We start from the raw sequence: 17,589 nt of genomic DNA on the forward strand, positions 1-17,589 counted from the left end.
CCATTTCTTCAGTGTTGCTGGGTTAAAAAAGCTTAAACTCCCTCCCGAAGGGCACTGTGAATCTATCCACAGGAGGACTGCAGCAGTTCAAGAAGACAGCTCACCCCCACCTTATCAAGGGCAACTTGACAGTGGTGCCCAGGTCCAATCATGCTGAAAAAAACTTCCAAATGGCGTTATGGGTGTAAAACCCAATGAATCACTCAGCAGGCAGCACAAACATGAATCTCTGCCGTTAGAAAAGGCACCCTCCCAAGGAAACAAGTTTCATCAAGCGTGTGAAAATCACAAAAAACACAAGGATTTCTGAAATGTAATGATCAGCCGTACCCAAATCACAGCTTCACCCAGATGTTCAATGCCATCCATTACAATCAAGATTCAAAGATCTGAGACACTTATCATAAAAATCCCAATGTACTGTAATACTGACAGAGCACCGCGCTGTCGGAAGGGGGAGGTGCGCGCGGGGGAGGGGGGGTGCCACGCTGTCGGAGGGACAGCGCCGGGGGGGGCGCCACGCTGTCGGAGGGACAGGCGCCGGGGGGGGCGCCACGCTGTCGGAGGGACGGCGCCGGGGGGGGCGCCACGCTGTCGGACGGACGGGGCTGGGGGGGGGGGGGAGGGACGGGGCTGGGGGGGGGGGGGAGGGACGGGGCTGGGGGGGGGGGGAGGGACGGGGCTGGGGGGGGGGGGAGGGACGGGGCTGGGGGGGGGGGGGAGGGACGGGGCTGGGGGGGGGGGGGAGGGACGGGGCTGGGGGGGGGGGGAGGGACGGGGCTGGGGGGGGGGGGAGGGACGGGGCTGGGGGGGGGAGGGACGGGGCTGGGGGGGGACGACGGGGCTGGGTGGGGGGGGAGGGACGGGGCTGGGGGGGGGGGGGAGAGGGACGGGGCGGGGGGGGGGGGGAGAGGGACGGGGCTGGGGGGGGGGGGGGAGGGACGGCGCTGGGGGGGGGAAGGGACGGCGCTGGGGGGGGGGGAAGGGACGGCGCTGGGGGGGGGGAAGGGACGGCGCTGGGGGGGGGGAAGGGACGGCGCTGGGGGGGGGGGAAGGGACGGCGCTGGGGGGGGGGGAAGGGACGGCGCTGGGGGGGGGGAAGGGACGGCGCTGGGGGGGGGGAAGGGACGGCGCTGGGGGGGGGAGGGACGGCGCTGGGGGGGGGGAGGGACGGCGCTGGGGGGGGGGAGGGACGGGGGGGAGGGACGGGGCGGGGGGGGAAGGGACGGGGCTGGGGGGGGGACGGGGCTGGGGGGGGGGACGGCGCTGGGGGGGGGGAGGGGGGGGACGGCGCTGGGGGGGGGAGGGGGGGGGAGGGGAGGGGGGGGGAGGGGGGGGACGGCGCTGGGGGGGGGAGGGGGGGGGAGGGGAGGGGGGGGGAGGGGAGGGGGGGGGAGGGGAGGGGGGGGGAGGGGAGGGGGGGGGAGGGGAGGGGGGGGGAGGGGAGGGGGGGGGAGGGGGGGGGGGGGACGGCGCTGGGGGGGGGGGAGAAGGGACGGCGCTGGGGGGGGGGGAGAAGGGACGGCGCTGGGGGGGGGGGAAGGGACGGCGCTGGGGGGGGGGAAGGGACGGCGCTGGGGGGGGGGGAGGGACGGCGCTGGGGGGGGGGGAGGGACGGCGCTGGGGGGGGGGGAAGGGACGGCGCTGGGGGGGGGGAAGGGACGGCGCTGGGGGGGGGGGGAAGGGACGGCGCTGGGGGGGGGGGGAAGGGACGGCGCTGGGGGGGGGGGAGGGACGGCGCTGGGGGGGGGGGAGGGACGGCGCTGGGGGGGGAGGGCCACGCTGTCGGAGGGACGGGGCTGGGGGGGGTCGGAGGGACGGGGCTGGGGGGGGTCGGAGGGACGGGGCTGGGGGGGGTCGGAGGGACGGGGCTGGGGGGGTCGGAGGGACGGGGCTGGGGGGTCGGAGGGACGGGGCTGGGGGGGGGGGAGGGACGGGGCTGGGGGGGGGGGAGGGACGGGGCTGGGGGGGGGGGGGAGGGACGGGGCTGGGGGGGGGGAGGGACGGGGCTGGGGGGGGGGACGGGGCGGGGGGGGGGAGGGACGGGGCTGGGGGGGGGGGGAGGGACGGGGCGGGGGGGGGGGAGGGACGGGGCTGGGGGGGGGGGGGGACGGGGCTGGGGGGGGGGGAGGGACGGGGCTGGGGGGGGGGGGGAGGGCGCGGGGGGGAGGGACGGCGCGGGGGGGGGAGGGACGCTGTCGGAGCGACGTCGCTGGGAGGGGGGGGGCGCTGTCGGAGGGACGGTGCCGGGGGAGCGCCGCGCTGTCGGAGGGACGGCGCCGGGGGAGCCGGCGCTGTCGGTGGGTCGGCGCCGGTGGAGCGCCGCGCTGTCGGAGGGACGGCGCCGGAGGAGCGCCGCGCTGTCGGAGGGACGGCGCCGGGGGAGCGGGCGCTGTCGGTGGGACGGTGCCAGTGGAGCGCCGCGCTGTCGGAGGGACGGCGCCGGGGGAGCCGGCGCTGTCGGTGGGTCGGCGCCGGTGGAGCGCCGCGCTGTCGGTGGGTCGGCGCCGGGGGAGCGGCCGCTGTCGGTGGGTCGGCGCCGGTGGAGCGCCGCGCTGTCGGTGGGTCGGCGCCGGGGGAGCGGCCGCTGTCGGTGGGTCGGCGCCGGTGGAGCGCTGCGCTGTCGGTGGGTCGGCGCCGGGGGGAGCGGCGGCTGTCGGAGGGACGGCGCCGGAGGAGCGCCGCGCTGTCGGAGGGACGGCGCCGGGGGAGCGGGCGCTGTCGGTGGGTCGGCGCCGGTGGAGCGCCGCTCTGTCGGAGGGACGGCGCCGGAGGAGCGCCGCGCTGTCGGAGGGACGGCGCCGGGGGAGCGGGCGCTGTCGGTGGGTCGGCGCCGGTGGAGCGCCGCTCTGTCGGAGGGACGGCGCCGGAGGAGCGCCGCGCTGTCGGAGGGACGGCGCCGGGGGAGCGGGCGCTATCGGTGGGTCGGCGCCAGGGGAGCGCCGCGCTGTCGGAGGGACGGCGCCGGGGGAGCGGGCGCTGTCGGTGGGTCGGCGCCGGTGGAGCGCCGCGCTGTCGGAGGGACGGCGCCAGGGGAGCGCCGCGCTGTCGGAGGGACGGCGCCAGGGGAGCGCCGCGCTGTCGGTGGGTCGGCGCCGGGGGAGCGGGCGCTGTTGGTGGTTCGGCGCGGAGGGAGGGTCGGTGCTGTGGGAGTGGGTGCTGTGGGAGGGGGCACTGAGGGAGTGTCAGTGCTGAGGGAGTGGGTGCAGGGTCCGCTCTGTGGGATCCTGCTGTGTACCCAGTGAGCTCTGCAGCCTTTCCTTATCCAGGAAAGTCAGCTTGAGGATGAAGCTGGCGCTATAGAAACGTAAGTCGGTGTGTGCTGGCTGTTCCGTCTGTGCCATCCAGCCCAGGGACCCCCTTACCTCAGTGTCCGGGCTCCGGTACCGTGTCGGGCCGGAGCCGAGGCCTGGTCTGAGACTAGGCCACTGTCCGGGCTGTGGCTGGTGGGTGTGGGGCTGTAGAAGCTGTGGGCCCCGGCGATGGCCTCAGCTCCCGGCGGCCGAGACACCGACACTCGCTCCGGCTCCGGGCACAGGAAGCGGGGGGCGGGCCCCGGGGAGGAGTCGCCGGCAGGAGGGGCGTGGCCCGGTGCAGCGCAGCCCTTGGGGAGGGGGTGAGGGTACAGGGATCGCGGGGGGGGTGAGGGTACAGGGATCGCGGGGGGGGGGAGGGACGGGGGACGGGTACAGGGACCGCGGGGGGCGGGTACAGGGACCGCGGGGGGCGGGGGGCGGGTACAGGGACCGCGGGGGGGGGGACGGGTACAGGGACCCCGGGGGCGGGTACAGGGACCCCGGGGGCGGGCGGTACAGGGACCCCGGGGGCGGGGGGGGGGACACGGACGGGTACAGGGACCCCGGGGGCGGGGGGGGGGACACGGACGGGTACAGGGACCCCGGGGGCGGGGGGGGGGACACGGACGGGTACAGGGACCCGGGGGCGGGGAGGGGGGACACGGACGGGTACAGGGACCCCGGGGGCGGGGGGGGGGAGACACGGACGGGTACAGGGACCCCGGGGGCGGGGGGGGGGACACGGACGGGTACAGGGACCCCGGGGGCGGGGGGGGGGACACGGACGGGTACACGGACCCCGGGGGCGGGGGGGGGGACACGGACGGGTACACGGACCCCGGGGGCGGGGGGGGACGGGTACAGGGACCACGGCGGGGGGGGACGGGTACAGGGACCACGGCGGCGGGGGGGGACGGGTACAGGGACCCCAGGGGGCGGGTACAGGGACCCCGGGGGGGAGGGACGGGTACAGGGACCCCGGGGGGGAGGGACGGGTACAGGGACCCCGGGGGGGGGGAGACAGGGACGGGGACAGGAACCCTGGGGGGGATGGGGACGGAGACGGAGACGGGGACAGGAACCCCGGGGGGGGAGACAGGGACGGGGACAGGAACCCCGGGGGGGGATGGGGACGGAGACGGGGACAGGAACCCCGGGGGGGGATGGGGACGGAGACAGGGACAGGGATCCCGGGGGGGGGAGGTGGACGGGTACCCCGGGTTGGAGGGGGACGGGTACAGGGATCCCCGGGGGGATGTAGACGGGTACAGGGATCCCGGGGGGTGGGGGACAGGGACCCCAGGGGGGTGTGGGAAAGGGACCCCGGTGGGTGATGGGAAGAGGGACTGGGGCCCCAGGATTTACAGCACAGTGCAGTTACAACATGGGTATCTACCCGACAATGGCGAAAATTGCCCAGGTATGTCCTGTACACACAGCAGGACAAATCCAACCGGTCAGTTACTGCCCCATCAGTCTCCTCTCGACCATCAGTAAAGTGACGGAAGGTGTCAGTAACAGGGCTATCGAGCAGCACCTGCTCAGCAATAACCTGCTCAGTGACGCCCAGTTTGGGCTCTGCCAGGGCCACTCAGCTCCTGACCTCATTACAGCGTCAGTTCAAACATGGACAAAAGAGATAAATTCCAGAGGGTGCGGTGAGAGTGATAGTCCTTGACATCAAGGCTGCATTCGACTGGGTGAAGCATCAAGGAGCCCTGGCAAAACTGGAATCAATGTGTATAGGGGGCAAACTCTGCGCTGGTTGGAGTCATACCTGGCACATAGGAAGATGGTCATGGGTGGTGGGGGTCCGTCACGTCAGCTCCAGGACATCTCTGCAGGAGTTCCTCAGGGTAGTGTCCTCGGCCCAACCATCTTCAGCTGCTTCATCAATGACCTTCCCTCCAACATAAGGTCCGAAGTGGGGATGTTCGCTGATTGTTGCGCAATATTCAGCACCGTTCACAACTCCTCAGATACTGAAGCAGTCCACGTTCAAACAACAAGATCTGGGCAATATCCAGGTTTGGGCTGATAAATAGAAAGTTACATTCTTACCTCACAAAGGCTGTGACCATCACTAATAAGAGATAATCCAACCATCGCCTCCAGACATTCAATGGTGTTACCATCACTGAATCCCCCCACTATCATCATGCTGGGGGTTACCATTGACCAGAAACTCACCACATAAACTCAGTGGTTACATGAGCAGGCCAGAAGCTAGGAATAGTGCAGCGAGTAACTCCCCTCCTGACTCCCCAAAGCCTGTCCCACCATCTACAAGGCACAAGTCAGGAGTGTGATGGAACACTCCCCACTTGCCTGGATGGGTGCAGCCCCAATAACACTCAAGAAGTTTGACACCATCCAGGACAAAGCAGCCGCTTGATTGGCACCACATCCACAAACATCCCACTCCCTCCACCACCGACGCTCAGTAGCAGCAGTGTGTAATATCTACAGGATGCACTGCAGAAATTCACTAAAGATCCTCAGGCAGCACCTTCCAAACCCATGACCACTTCCATCCAGGAGGACAAGGACAGCAGATACATGGGAACACCACCTCATGCAAGTTCTCTTCCACGTCACTCACCACCCTCACTTGGAAATATATCGCTGTTCCTTCACTGTCACTGGGGCAAAATCCTGGAATTCCCTCCCTAATAGCATTGTGGGTCAACCCACAGCTGATGGACTGCAGTGGTTTAAGAAGGCAGCTCACCCCCACGAGGGACGGGCAAGAAATACTGGCCTGTGACACCCAAATCCCATGAGTGAATTAAAAACAAAACCTCAGATTGAGGCTGCCTAATGATACAGGCAGCTCATAGGAACAAGAGTCGTTCAATCAGTCGCTCAAATCCATTCCTCCATTAAATCAGATAACAATTGGCCTGAATGTCAACTCCATTTATTAAAGTAACTTCATCTCTGTCAGTACACTGTCCAACAGTAAAGATGTGCATTTCACAAAGTTAGCCAAATCCAATGTAGAACTTTTCAATTATCCACTGTTGAACCATCACTTAAACCATTTACATTCACCTCTATACCATCCTTCATCTCTGTCCCAGTAACTTATCTGCTGCTGAAGCTGTGTTCACAGCTTTGTTACTTTGAGACTCGATTATTCTAGTGTTCTGCAGGCTGCCCTCCCAAACTGATCCCTGGAGAAACCTGAGGCCACCAAAACTCCGCTGCCTGTTCTTTCACTCACAGTAAGTCACATTCCTCAGACAGGCTGTGTTTGCTGACCTACACAGACCTACTACTCTCAGCTAATCAGGATCTTGATTTTAAAGTTCCCAGCCTTATTTTCAAAGCCCTCATGATCTCGCCCTCTCCCTAACTAACCTCCTCAGTTATCTCTGTGTCCCTCTAATTCTAGTCTTTTGTGCATTTCTGATTTTAATCACTTCCCCACTGGTTCCTCAACTCCTGGCCCTGAAGCTCAGAAATGCTTCTCTGCCTTGCTGTCTTCTTTGAGACAGTCTTTAAAACCCTTCAGTGAGCTTTTAGTCATCTGCAGCAATATCTGCTCATATGACTCAATATAGTGTTTTAGTTGATAATGCTCCTGTGAAGGTGATTCATTATATTAAAGATGCTTTATTTCCTTTTCTGAAGAAGGGTCTAGACCCGAAACGTCAGCTTTCCTGCTCCTCTGATGCTGCTTGGCCTGCTGTGTTCATCCAGCTCCACACCTTGGTATCTCAGATTCTCCAGCATCGGCAGCTCCTACTATCTCTATATACTATACATTGTTTTTGTGAATGAATGAGGAGTCTTTCCTGAATTGCTTCTAACATATTAATATTCTTTATTAAGTAAGGAGACCAAAACTGTACACCGTGCTCCAGACCTGGTCTTACCAACACAGCAGCAATATTTCTGTTCCAGTCTCTTGCCAATAAGTTCTATAACACCCTACTTCCCTTGCTAATCACTCTTTGTGCTTGTATACTAACTTTTGATGTAAGTATCCCTTCAGGCCCCTTATGTCCTCTTCACAACTTACTTTCCTACCTGCATTTATGTCATCAGTAAATACTTTCAGGTCCCTCAAGTAATTGAGATAAATTATAAATAATTAATGCTCCAGCATTGATCTCTGAGGCACTTGTCAGCTAGAAAATGACCTTTTTATGCCTACTGTCTGTTTCCTGTTAGATAACCAATCCTCCATCTCTACAGTTATGTTATCCCCGAAACTACCTTTATTTTGTGTTGTAACCTTTGATGGGGAAACTCGTCAGATGCTCTCCGGAAATCCTGAGCAGACCATGTTTGCCACATTGCCTGTTACTTCCTCAAAGAAATCCAATAGACTTGGATGCAATTTCCCCCTTCACAAAAATATGTTAACTCTGGCTGATTGCATTCAGTGCCCCACTACATCCTCTTTAATAAAAGATTGTTTTGTTTCCCTTCGACAGGTGTTAAGCTATCTGACCTGAAGTTTCCTGCTTCCTGTCTCCCTCCTTTCTTGAAAAGAGGAGTTACACTCACTAGTTTCCAATGTGAAGACACCTTTCCAGAAATTAGGCAACCTTGAAAAATTAAAACCAATGCAGCTACTATTTTAGCAGCAACTTCTTTTTAAGATGCTAGGATGAAGGATCAGGCAACTTGTCAGTTTAAGTTCAAATAATTTTCTCAGTATCTTTCCCCTGGGGCTTCTGATTGTTTTAATTTCCTCATTCCCCTTCACCCCCAATTCACACTTGTGTCTGGAATGCTATTTTGATCCTCTACTGGGAGAACAGAAACAAAATATCTGTTCAATTCATCTGTTGTTTCCTTAATCTCCATTATTACCTCCCCATTCTCACTCTGTAAAGAACCAACACTCTCCACTTTACTTATACTTTACCATTTTGAAGAAATTTCAAAACCTCTTATTATCTTTTTACAATAGACAATAGGCGCTGGAGTAGGCCATTCAGCCCTTCGAGCCAGCACCACCATTCATTATGATCATGGCTGATCATCCACAATCAGTAGCCTGTTCCTGCCTTATCCCCATATCCCTTGATTCCACTATCTTTAAGAGCTCTATCTATCTCTTTCTTGAAAGTAACCAGAGACTTGGCATCCACTGCCTTCTGGGGCAGAGCATTCCATATATCCACCACTCTCTGGGTGAAGAAGTTTTTCCTCAACTCTGTTCTAAATGGCCTACCTCTTATTTTTAAACTGTGTCCTCTGGTTCTGGACTCACCCATCAGCGGAAACATGCTTTCTGCCTCCAGAGTGTCCAATCCCTTAATAATCTTATACGTCTCCATCAGATCCCCTCTCACCCTTCTAAACTCAAGAGTATACAAGCCCAGTCGCTCCAATCTTTCAACATATGATAGTCCCGCCATTCCGGGAATTGACCTTGTGAACCAACGCTGCTCTCTCTCAATAGCAAGAATGTCCTTCCTCAAATTTGGAGACCAAAACTGCACCCAATACTCCAGGTGCGGTCTCACCAGGGCCCTGTACAGCTGCAGAAGGACCTCTTTGCTCCTATACTCAATTCCTCTTGTTATGAAGGCCAGCATGCCATTAGCTTTCTTTATTGCCTGCTGTACCTGCATGCTTGCTTTCATTGACTGATGTACAAGAACACCTAGATCTTGTTGTACTTCCCCTTTACCTAACTTGACTCCATTGAGATAGTAATCTGCCTTCCTGTTCTTGCCACCAAAGTGAATAACCGCACATTTATCCACATTAAACTGCATCTGCCATGCATCCGTCCACTCACCTAGCCTGTCCAAGTCACCCTGTATTCTCATAACATCCTCCTCACATTTCACCCTGCCACCCAACTTTGTGTCATTAGCAAATTTGCTAATATTACTTCTAATGCCTTTGTCTATATCATTAATGTATATTGTAAATAGCTGCGGTCCCAGCACCAAACCTTGTGGAACCCCACTGGTCACTGCCTGCCATTCCGAAAGGGACCCGTTTATCACTATACTTTGCTTCCTGTCAGCCAGCCAATTTTCAATCCAACTCAGTATTTTTCCCCCAATACCATGTGCCCTAATTTTGCTCACTAACCTCCTATGCGGGACTTTATTTATTTTTTTTGATGTGATGTTATGACCACTGTTAATTAGTGTTAATTAACTTTGAGCTCATAAACCTAAGAGATTTGAGCGTCCTCATGCATAAGTCACAAAACTTTAGCACCCAAGTTCATCAGGTGCAAGGGAAGGTGAATGGGATGTTGGCTTTTATCTCAAGGGGAGCAGAGTATAAAAGTGTAAAAATGGTTTCACTAAAACTATTCAAGGCATGAGTCAGACTACAGCTGGAATTCAGTGAAGTTTAATCGAAAGAAAGATAGACTGGCATTGAAGACAGTCCAGAGAAGGTACATTCAGCTGATCCCAGGGATATTTTTATTCGGAGAGGTTGAGTAAATTAGGCTGATCAAGATCCCGCTGTTTTCTTAGATAACCTTCCTCACTGTCCATTACACCACCTGTCTTGGTGTCATCCTCACTAACCATACCTCCTACATTCTCATCCAAATTGTTATTTTAAATGACAAACAACGGTGAACACAGCACCGACCCTTGTGGCACACTGCTGGTCACAGGCCCCCAGTCTGAATAACAACCCTCTACCACCACCCTCTGTCTCTTACGGTCAAGCCCGTGTTATATCCAATTGGCTAGCTCCCCGGTATTCAATGTAATCTAACTTGACTAACCAAACTGCTCTGTCAAAGGCCTTGCTGAATTCCATTGAGACAGTGTTTACCTTGAGTTTATTTAAGGCTGAGATGTTGATAGATCTTTGATGAGTCAGGGAATCAAGGGTTTTGGAGAAAACGACAAGAAAGTAGACATGCGAAGTGTGGGATCAGCCTGATCTTATTGAACGGTGAAGCAGACTCGAGGGGCCGATTGGCCTACTCCAGCTCCTATATCTAATGGTCTTCCAGAGGCAGGGGGAGGGGGAATGCAGGGTGACAGCCTGTTTGTCACACAGTGGTATCTGAGCAGCCAGTGGATGGCAGTGTGTGTGCAGAGAGTAACAAAGTGTGTGACTCCCAGCTGTACACAGGGTGTGGATCGAACCCTGTGTGCAGCTGCGAGGAGGCTCCAAGCAACAGATTAGGAGCCAGCTCAGTGTGGTTTGTGGGTGGAACCAGGAGGGTGGGAACAGAAAGGAGGAAGAGACAGGCAGAACACTGCCTGCATCAAGCGAATGACTTGCTGCAACGTGTTTCCTTTTCTGTTCTCAGTGCCTGATCATAAAGATGGCAGAGCTTACAGTTCAGGAGCGAGCCATGGGAGCGGTGATTGGATCACTTGTGGCTGACGCAGCTGGTGAGGAGGATCAGGACAAGCAGGAGTTCCCCTCAGCCCTTCCCTCTCCTTCTCCCCCTCCCCTCCTCCCTCCCCTTGCTCTCTCTCCCTTCTCCCCAGTCCCTTCAGCCCTTACTCCCTCCCCTCACCTCTCTCTCTCCTCCCTCCTCTCACCTTTCTGTCCCTCTCTCTTCTACTCTGTCTCACCTCTTTCTCCCCTACCCCTCCCCCATCCCTTCCTTTGCTAGTTTCTCCCTCTCCGCACTCTCTCTCCCCCTTTACCTCCTTTCCTTCTCCCTTTCTCTCCCTCTCTCTTTGGACAGTATTTTAAGTATTTCATGCCTTTCCTGATGATGGAGCAAGGTTTGTGTGACGCTGTCAGAATCACAGAGCTGTTACAACACAATTGGAGGCCATTCGGCCCATTATACGCACACTGGCTGAATAAATGACCATCGTCATTTGTTGTCAATCTCCTGCCTTTGCCCCATACCCTGGCACAGTATTTTTATCAAAAATAATAATCCTGTGCCCTCATGAATGCTTGACCCTGGTATTTTTGTTGGTTCCCACAAAATGACAATTAAACTGCAGAAAAGTGAACTGGGAGAGACTCGATCACACAACAGGGAAAGCTGGCGAAAGCTCCTGTTGGTGACCAGGCAGCATATAACAGAGCTTCCTGGAGAAAGGCCACACATTCCCTAGGAATGTTCGCCTGAGGGAGAGCACAGAGAGGGCTTTGCTCTTGTTCAGTTGAAACTTTATTAATAAATATCTCATTTCACTGGTTCCACATTCTGGATGTGTGTATCATGGAGAGTTGTCGAGAGCAGCTCAGTGGGAGACACTGTGTCCTCTTGGGTGCACTATTTGATCATTCTAGGCTGTGCTCCTCCCTGAGGCAGGAACCATTAGGTTTTTGTTCTTTGTTTCTGCTCAGTGGGAGGAAGCTTCAGCTTGCTCTGTCTTTGATCATGATCAATTTTGAAGGGGAGAACGGGCTGGTGAGGGAGGAGTTATTGAAATGGTGGGGGCGACCTGAGCAGATACCAGCTAACATCTCGTGACAGAAACACACTTAGGCAGTACTCACGCCTTGTTCAGGATCCTCATTTTCTCAAACGAAAACAAAACAAAAGAGCTGTGGATGCTGGAAATCAGAAACAAAAACAGAAATTGCCAGAAAAGCTCAGCAAGTCTGGCAGCATCTGTGAGGAGAAATCAGAGTTATCATTTCATGTCCAGTGACAGTTCTTCACTTCTGACTCTCATTTTGTTAACTTTGACTGACTGTGTTGATAATAGCTGATTATCCACCTCAGTTCCCTGTTCCCTCCCAATACCCTTTTACCTGTTTAGTCCCAAAAACCACATCTACAACCTTCTTCCCTGTCCTTTAATCTCAACCCCACTACCCCCTACCACACCCAACACAGGAACATACCGGGCACTGTCCTGACAAGGGCTGCTTTAGGCACAGTTTACCCATTGCTGCCCCATTTTCAGCTTTTTCTTTTTCCCAGCTACTATCGGCAATCCCAGATAACACAATGTGAGGCTGGATGAACACAGCAGGCCCAGCAGCATCTCAGGAGCACAAAAGCTGACGTTTCGGGCCTAGACCCTTCATCAGAGAGAGGGATGGGGTGAGGGTTCTGGAATAAATAGGGAGAGAGGGGGAGGCGGACCGAAGATGGAGAGTAAAGAAGATAGGTGGAGAGAGTATAGGTGGGGAGGTAGGGAGGGGATAGGTCAGTCCAGGGAAGGCGGACAGGTCAAGGAGGTGGGATGAGGTTAGTAGGTGGATGGGGGTGCGGCTTGAGGTGGGAGGAAGGGATGGGTGAGAGGGAGAACCGGTTAGGGAGGCAGAGACAGGCTGGGCTGGTTTTGGGATGCAGTGGGGGGAGGGGATGAATTGGGCTGGTTTCAGGATGCAGTGGGGGGAGGGGACGAACTGGGCTGGTTTAGGGATGCAGATGGGGAAGGGGAGATTTTGAAGCTGGTGAAGTCCACATTGATACCATTAGGCTGCAGGGTTCCCAAGCGGAATATGAGTTGCTGTTCCTGCAACTTTCAGGTGGCATCATTGTGGCACTGCAGGAGGCCCATGATGGACATGTCATCTAGAGGATGGGAGGAGGAGTTAAAATGGTTCGCGACCGGGAGGTGCAGTTGTTTATTGCGAACCGAGCAGAGGTGTTCTGCAAAGCGGTCCCCAAGCCTCCGCTTGGTTTCCCCAATGTAGAGGAAGCCACACTGGGTACAGTGGATGCAGTATACCACATAGGCAGATGTGCAGGTGAACATCTGCTTAATATGGAAAGTCATCTTGGGGCCCGGGATGGGGGTGAGGGAGGAGGTGTGGGGACAGGTGTAGCATTTCCTGCGGTTGCAGGGGAAGGTGCCGGGTGTGGTGGGGCTGGAGTGGAGTCTGGAGTGGACAAGGGAGTCATGGAGAGAGTGGTCTCTCCGGAAGGCAGACAAGGGTGGGGATGGAAAATTGTCTTGGGTGGTGGGGTTGGATTGTAGATGGCAGAAGTGTCGGAGGATGATGTGTTGTATCTGGAGGTTAGTGGGGTGGTATGTGAGGACGAGGGGGATTCTCTTGGGGCAGTTGTTTCAGGGGCGGGATGTGTGGGATGTGTTGCGGGAAATGCGGGAGACGCGGTCAAGGGCGTTCTCGACCACTGTGGGTGGAAAGTTGCGGTCCTTGAAGAACAATCCCTTTGTTTAACTACTTCCTCTCTCTCTGAACTCTGTCCACTTACTCCTCTACCTCCCCCAAACATCTTCAGTAGAAATCTCACCTCTTCCTGGCCTGTTCTCTAGTCCGTTTCTCAAAGTATTCTCAAAACCATCCCACACTCACTCCAGCAACGCCTCCTCTCTGGTGGTGTTCCTGATTTAATTTGTCCAATCTGTGTAAAGATTGAAGGTGCCTTTAATACTTGCAGAACACCTCCGCTCGGTTCGCAACAAACAACTCCACCTTCCAGTCGCGAACCATTTTAACTCCCCCTCCCATTCTTTAGATGACATGTCCATCATGGGCTTCCTGCAGTGCCACAGTGATGCCACCCGAAGGTTGCAGGAACAGCAACTCATATTCCGCTTGGGAACCCTGCAGCCCAATGGCATCAATGTGGACTTCACAAGCTTCAAAATCTCCCCCTCCCACACCGCATCCCAAAACCAGCCCAGTTCGTCCCCGCCTCCCTAACCTGTTCTTCCTCTCACCCATCCCCTCCTCCCACCCCAAGCCGCACCTCCATCTCCTACCTACTAACCTCATCCCGCCTCCTTGACCTGTCCATCTTCCCTGGACTGACCTATCCCCTCCCTACCTCCCCACCTATACTCTCCTCTACACCTATCTTCTTTTCTCTCCATCTTCGGTCCGCCTCCCCCTCTCTCCCTATTTATTCCAGAACCGTCACCCCATCCCCCTCTCTGATGAAGGGTGGTGGACTGAAGCGTCAGCTTTTGTGCTCCTGAGATGCTGCTTGGCCTGCTGTGTTCATCCAGCTTCACACTTTGTTATCTTTAATACTTGCATGTCTAGTTTCTTGTTTAATGCCTTCATCTCCAACCCCCAGTGTCCACACTGACCCTGCCCCAGTGTCCACACTGACCACGTCCCCTGCATCCACACTGACCACAGCCTGTGTCCACACTGACCCCGTCCCAGTGTCCACACTGACCATGCCCCCTGCATCCACACTGACCCCTGCCCCATGCATCCACACTGACCACAGCCCCGTGTCCACACTGAACCCGCCCCTGCATTCACACTGACCCCTCCCCTGCATCCACACTGACCACTCCTCTACAGTGTCAACACCGACCCTGCCCCCAGTGTCCACACTGACCTCTCCCCCAGTGACCACACTGACCCTGCCCCTGCATCCACACTGACCACTCTCCCCCAGTGTCCACTCTGACCAGTCTCCCCCAGTGACCACACTGACCACTCTCCCCCAGTGCCCACACTGACCAGTCTCCCCCAGTGACCACACTGACCCTACCCCAGCATCCACACTGACCTCTCCCCCAGTGCCCACACTGACCCTGCCTCTGCATCCACAATGACCACTCTCCCCCAGTGTCCACACTGAACGGTCTCCCCCAGTGCCCACACTGACTAGTCTCCCGCAGTGACCACACTGACCCTGCCCCTGCATCCACACTGATCAATCTCCCCCAGTGTCCACACTGACCGGTCTCCCCCAGTGACCACACTGGCCACTCTCCCCCAGTGACCACACTGACCACTCTCCCCCAGTGCCCACACTGACCAGTCTCCCCCAGTGACCACACTGACCCTGCCTCTGCATCCACACTGACCACTCTCCCCCAGTGTCCACACTGACCGGTCTCCCCCAGTGCCCACACTGACCAGTCTCCCCCAGTGACCACACTGACCCTGCCCCTGCATCCACACTGACCACTCTCCCCCAGTGTCCACACTGACCGGTCTCCCCCAGTGACCACACTGACCAGTCTCCCCCAGTGACCACACTGACCACTCTCCCCCAGTGCCCACACTGACCAGTCTCCCCCAGTGACCACACTGACCCTGCCCCTGCATCCACACTGACCACTGTCCCCCAGTGTCCACACTGACCGGTCTCCCCCAGTGACCACACTGACCACTCTCCCCCAGTGTCCACACTGACCGGTCTCCCCCAGTGACCACACTGACCACTCTCCCCCAGTGACCACACTGACCATTCTCCCCCAGTGTCCACACTGACCGATCTCCCCCAGTGACCACACTGACCAGTCTCCCCCAGTGACCACACTGACCAGTCTCTCCCAGTGACCACACTGACCAGTCTCCCCCAGTGACCACACTGACCGGTCTCCCCCAGTGACCACACTGACCACTCTCCCCCAGTGCCCACACTGACCAGTCTCCCCCAGTGACCACACTGACCTTGCCCCTGCATCCACACTGACCACTCTCCCCCAGTGTCCACACTGACCGGTCTCCCCCAGTGACCACACTGACCAGCCTCCCCCAGTGCCCACACTGACCACTCTCCCCCAGTGACCACACTGACCCTGCCCCTGCATCCACACTGACCACTCTCCCCCAGTGTCCACACTGACCACTCTCCCCCAGTGACCACACTGACCACTCTCCCCCAGTGCCCACACTGACCAGTCTCCCCCAGTGACCACACTGACCCTGCCCCTGCATCCACACTGATCACTCTCCCCCAGTGCCCACACTGACCGATCTCCCCCAGTGACCACACTGACCACTCTCCCCCAGTGTCCACACTGAACGGTCTCCCCCAGTGAGCACACTGACCAGTCTCCCCCAGTGACCACACTGACCAGTCTCCCCCAGTGCCCACACTGACCACTCTCCCCCAGTGCCCACACTGACCGATCTCCCCCAGTGACCACACTGACCACTCTCCCCCAGTGTCCACACTGACCGGTCTCCCCCAGTGACCACACTGACCAGTCTCCCCCAGTGACCACACTGATCACTCTCCCCCAGTGCCCACACTGACCAGTCTCCCCCAGTGACCACACTGACCCTGCCCCTGCATCCACACTGACCACTCTCCCCCAGTGTCCACACTGACCGGTCTCCCCCAGTGACCACACTGACCACTCTCCCCCAGTGCCCACACTGACCAGTCTCCCCCAGTGACCACACTGACCTTGCTGCCACTCAATGACGTGTGGGTGTTGCTATCTGGAGCAATATTTATTGTCACCATCAAGGGGTGGCTAGTGAGCTTCCATTCAGAAGGACAAGGACAGCAGATACATGGGAACGCTGACCCCCTGCAAGTTCCCTCCAAGCAACTCACCATCCTGACTGAGAAATGTATCATCGTTCCTTCACTGTCATCGGGTCAAAATCCTGCAATTCCCTCCCTTGGGACATTATGGGTCAACCTAAGGCAGGTGGACTGCAGCGGTTCAGGAAGGCAGCTCACCCCCACCTTCTTGAATGGCAGCTAGGGACGGGCAAGAAATGCTGGGCCCAGCCAGTGGCACCCACATATTTTGAATGCATTTAACAGTCTCTGTATCTCTTCATCTCTTGTCCTCCTTACCCTTCTGTCTGGTCTCCATCTCCACCCCTACTTTTTCATTCTCTCTCCCTGAGTTCTCAAATAAGAGAAAATGAAACTGACATCACTGAGTTGACCTCTCCCTCTCTCTTTCCCCCAGGCCAGCCATTGCACTGGATCTATGATGTCAAGCGTTTGGATCAGGTTCTGAAGGGCCGTGAGGCCACTCCTGAATTTGTGGATCCTGGTCAGGGTCCATTTTACCGCCAGCCAACTGGAGCTCAGAGCGGTTATGGGGATCAGACTCTTGCCTTGCTCAAGGCCCTGGTGGCAGGGAAAGGTGAGTGGAACATTCCAGAAGGCTGAATCAGGGTTGCGTGTTCCAATGAAGTGTGGCAGGGCTGGCCTGTGGAATGTGTGGAACTCCAGGACGTTCCTGGATGAGTATTTATGCAGGGTGTGTTGTCAGTCGCAGCAACTCGATCTTCCAGTTTCAGAACTTGGGCAGAAGGTGGACTCACTATGGCTGAGAGCATGTGGATTACAAATTTGTAGGTGCGGTCACTGTGCAGGGATTCAGGGAGAGAGGGTATTGGTAACTATCAGGTAGTCACAACAAAATAGACAAGCCATCACAGAGATTCCCAAGTACATGGTCTCTCTATCACTGAGATGATACCGGGGATGGCAGAACTATCACATGAGCAGAGATCGGTTTGACTGGGCCTGTATTCACTAGAGTTTAGAACAATGAGGGGGAATCCAATTAAAATTCTCTCAGGACTGTACAGACCTGAGTGAGGTTCTGAAGAAAAATCACTGTACTCGAAACATAAACTGCTTTCTGTCCATAGATGCTCCCAGACCTGCTGAGTTTCCTCAACAATTTCTGTTTTCGCTTGTTTTGAATCTCCAGCATCCGTTGTT

At 57.2% G+C, this 17,589-nt stretch overlaps 2 protein-coding genes across 3 annotated transcripts in view; one reads left to right on the top strand and one right to left on the bottom strand.

Annotated features, from left to right (window-relative positions):
* Positions 1 to 3,535, bottom strand: part of ankrd50l (ankyrin repeat domain 50-like) — a 38,936-nt gene extending 35,401 nt beyond the window's left edge. The window contains exon 1 of the mRNA XM_048532090.2: positions 3,366 to 3,535. The gene's annotated coding sequence lies outside the window, so the exon portion shown is untranslated. The remainder of the gene's footprint in view (positions 1 to 3,365) is intronic.
* Positions 3,205 to 17,589, top strand: part of selenoj (selenoprotein J) — a 112,380-nt gene continuing 97,995 nt past the window's right edge. The window contains exons 1-3 of one of the 2 annotated variants that reach the window (XM_048532091.2): positions 3,205 to 3,307; positions 10,558 to 10,642; positions 16,823 to 17,002. In XM_048532091.2, the coding sequence (XP_048388048.1) occupies positions 10,573 to 10,642; positions 16,823 to 17,002 (250 nt within the window). In that variant the 5' untranslated portion in view covers positions 3,205 to 3,307; positions 10,558 to 10,572. Of the gene's footprint in view, positions 3,308 to 10,475; positions 10,643 to 16,822; positions 17,003 to 17,589 lie in introns of those variants that run through there. The other variant, XM_059646899.1, reaches the window with a different exon arrangement.

This window comes from Stegostoma tigrinum, chromosome 6 (genome assembly GCF_030684315.1).
Source record: "Stegostoma tigrinum isolate sSteTig4 chromosome 6, sSteTig4.hap1, whole genome shotgun sequence".
Lineage (NCBI taxonomy): Eukaryota > Metazoa > Chordata > Chondrichthyes > Orectolobiformes > Stegostomatidae > Stegostoma > Stegostoma tigrinum.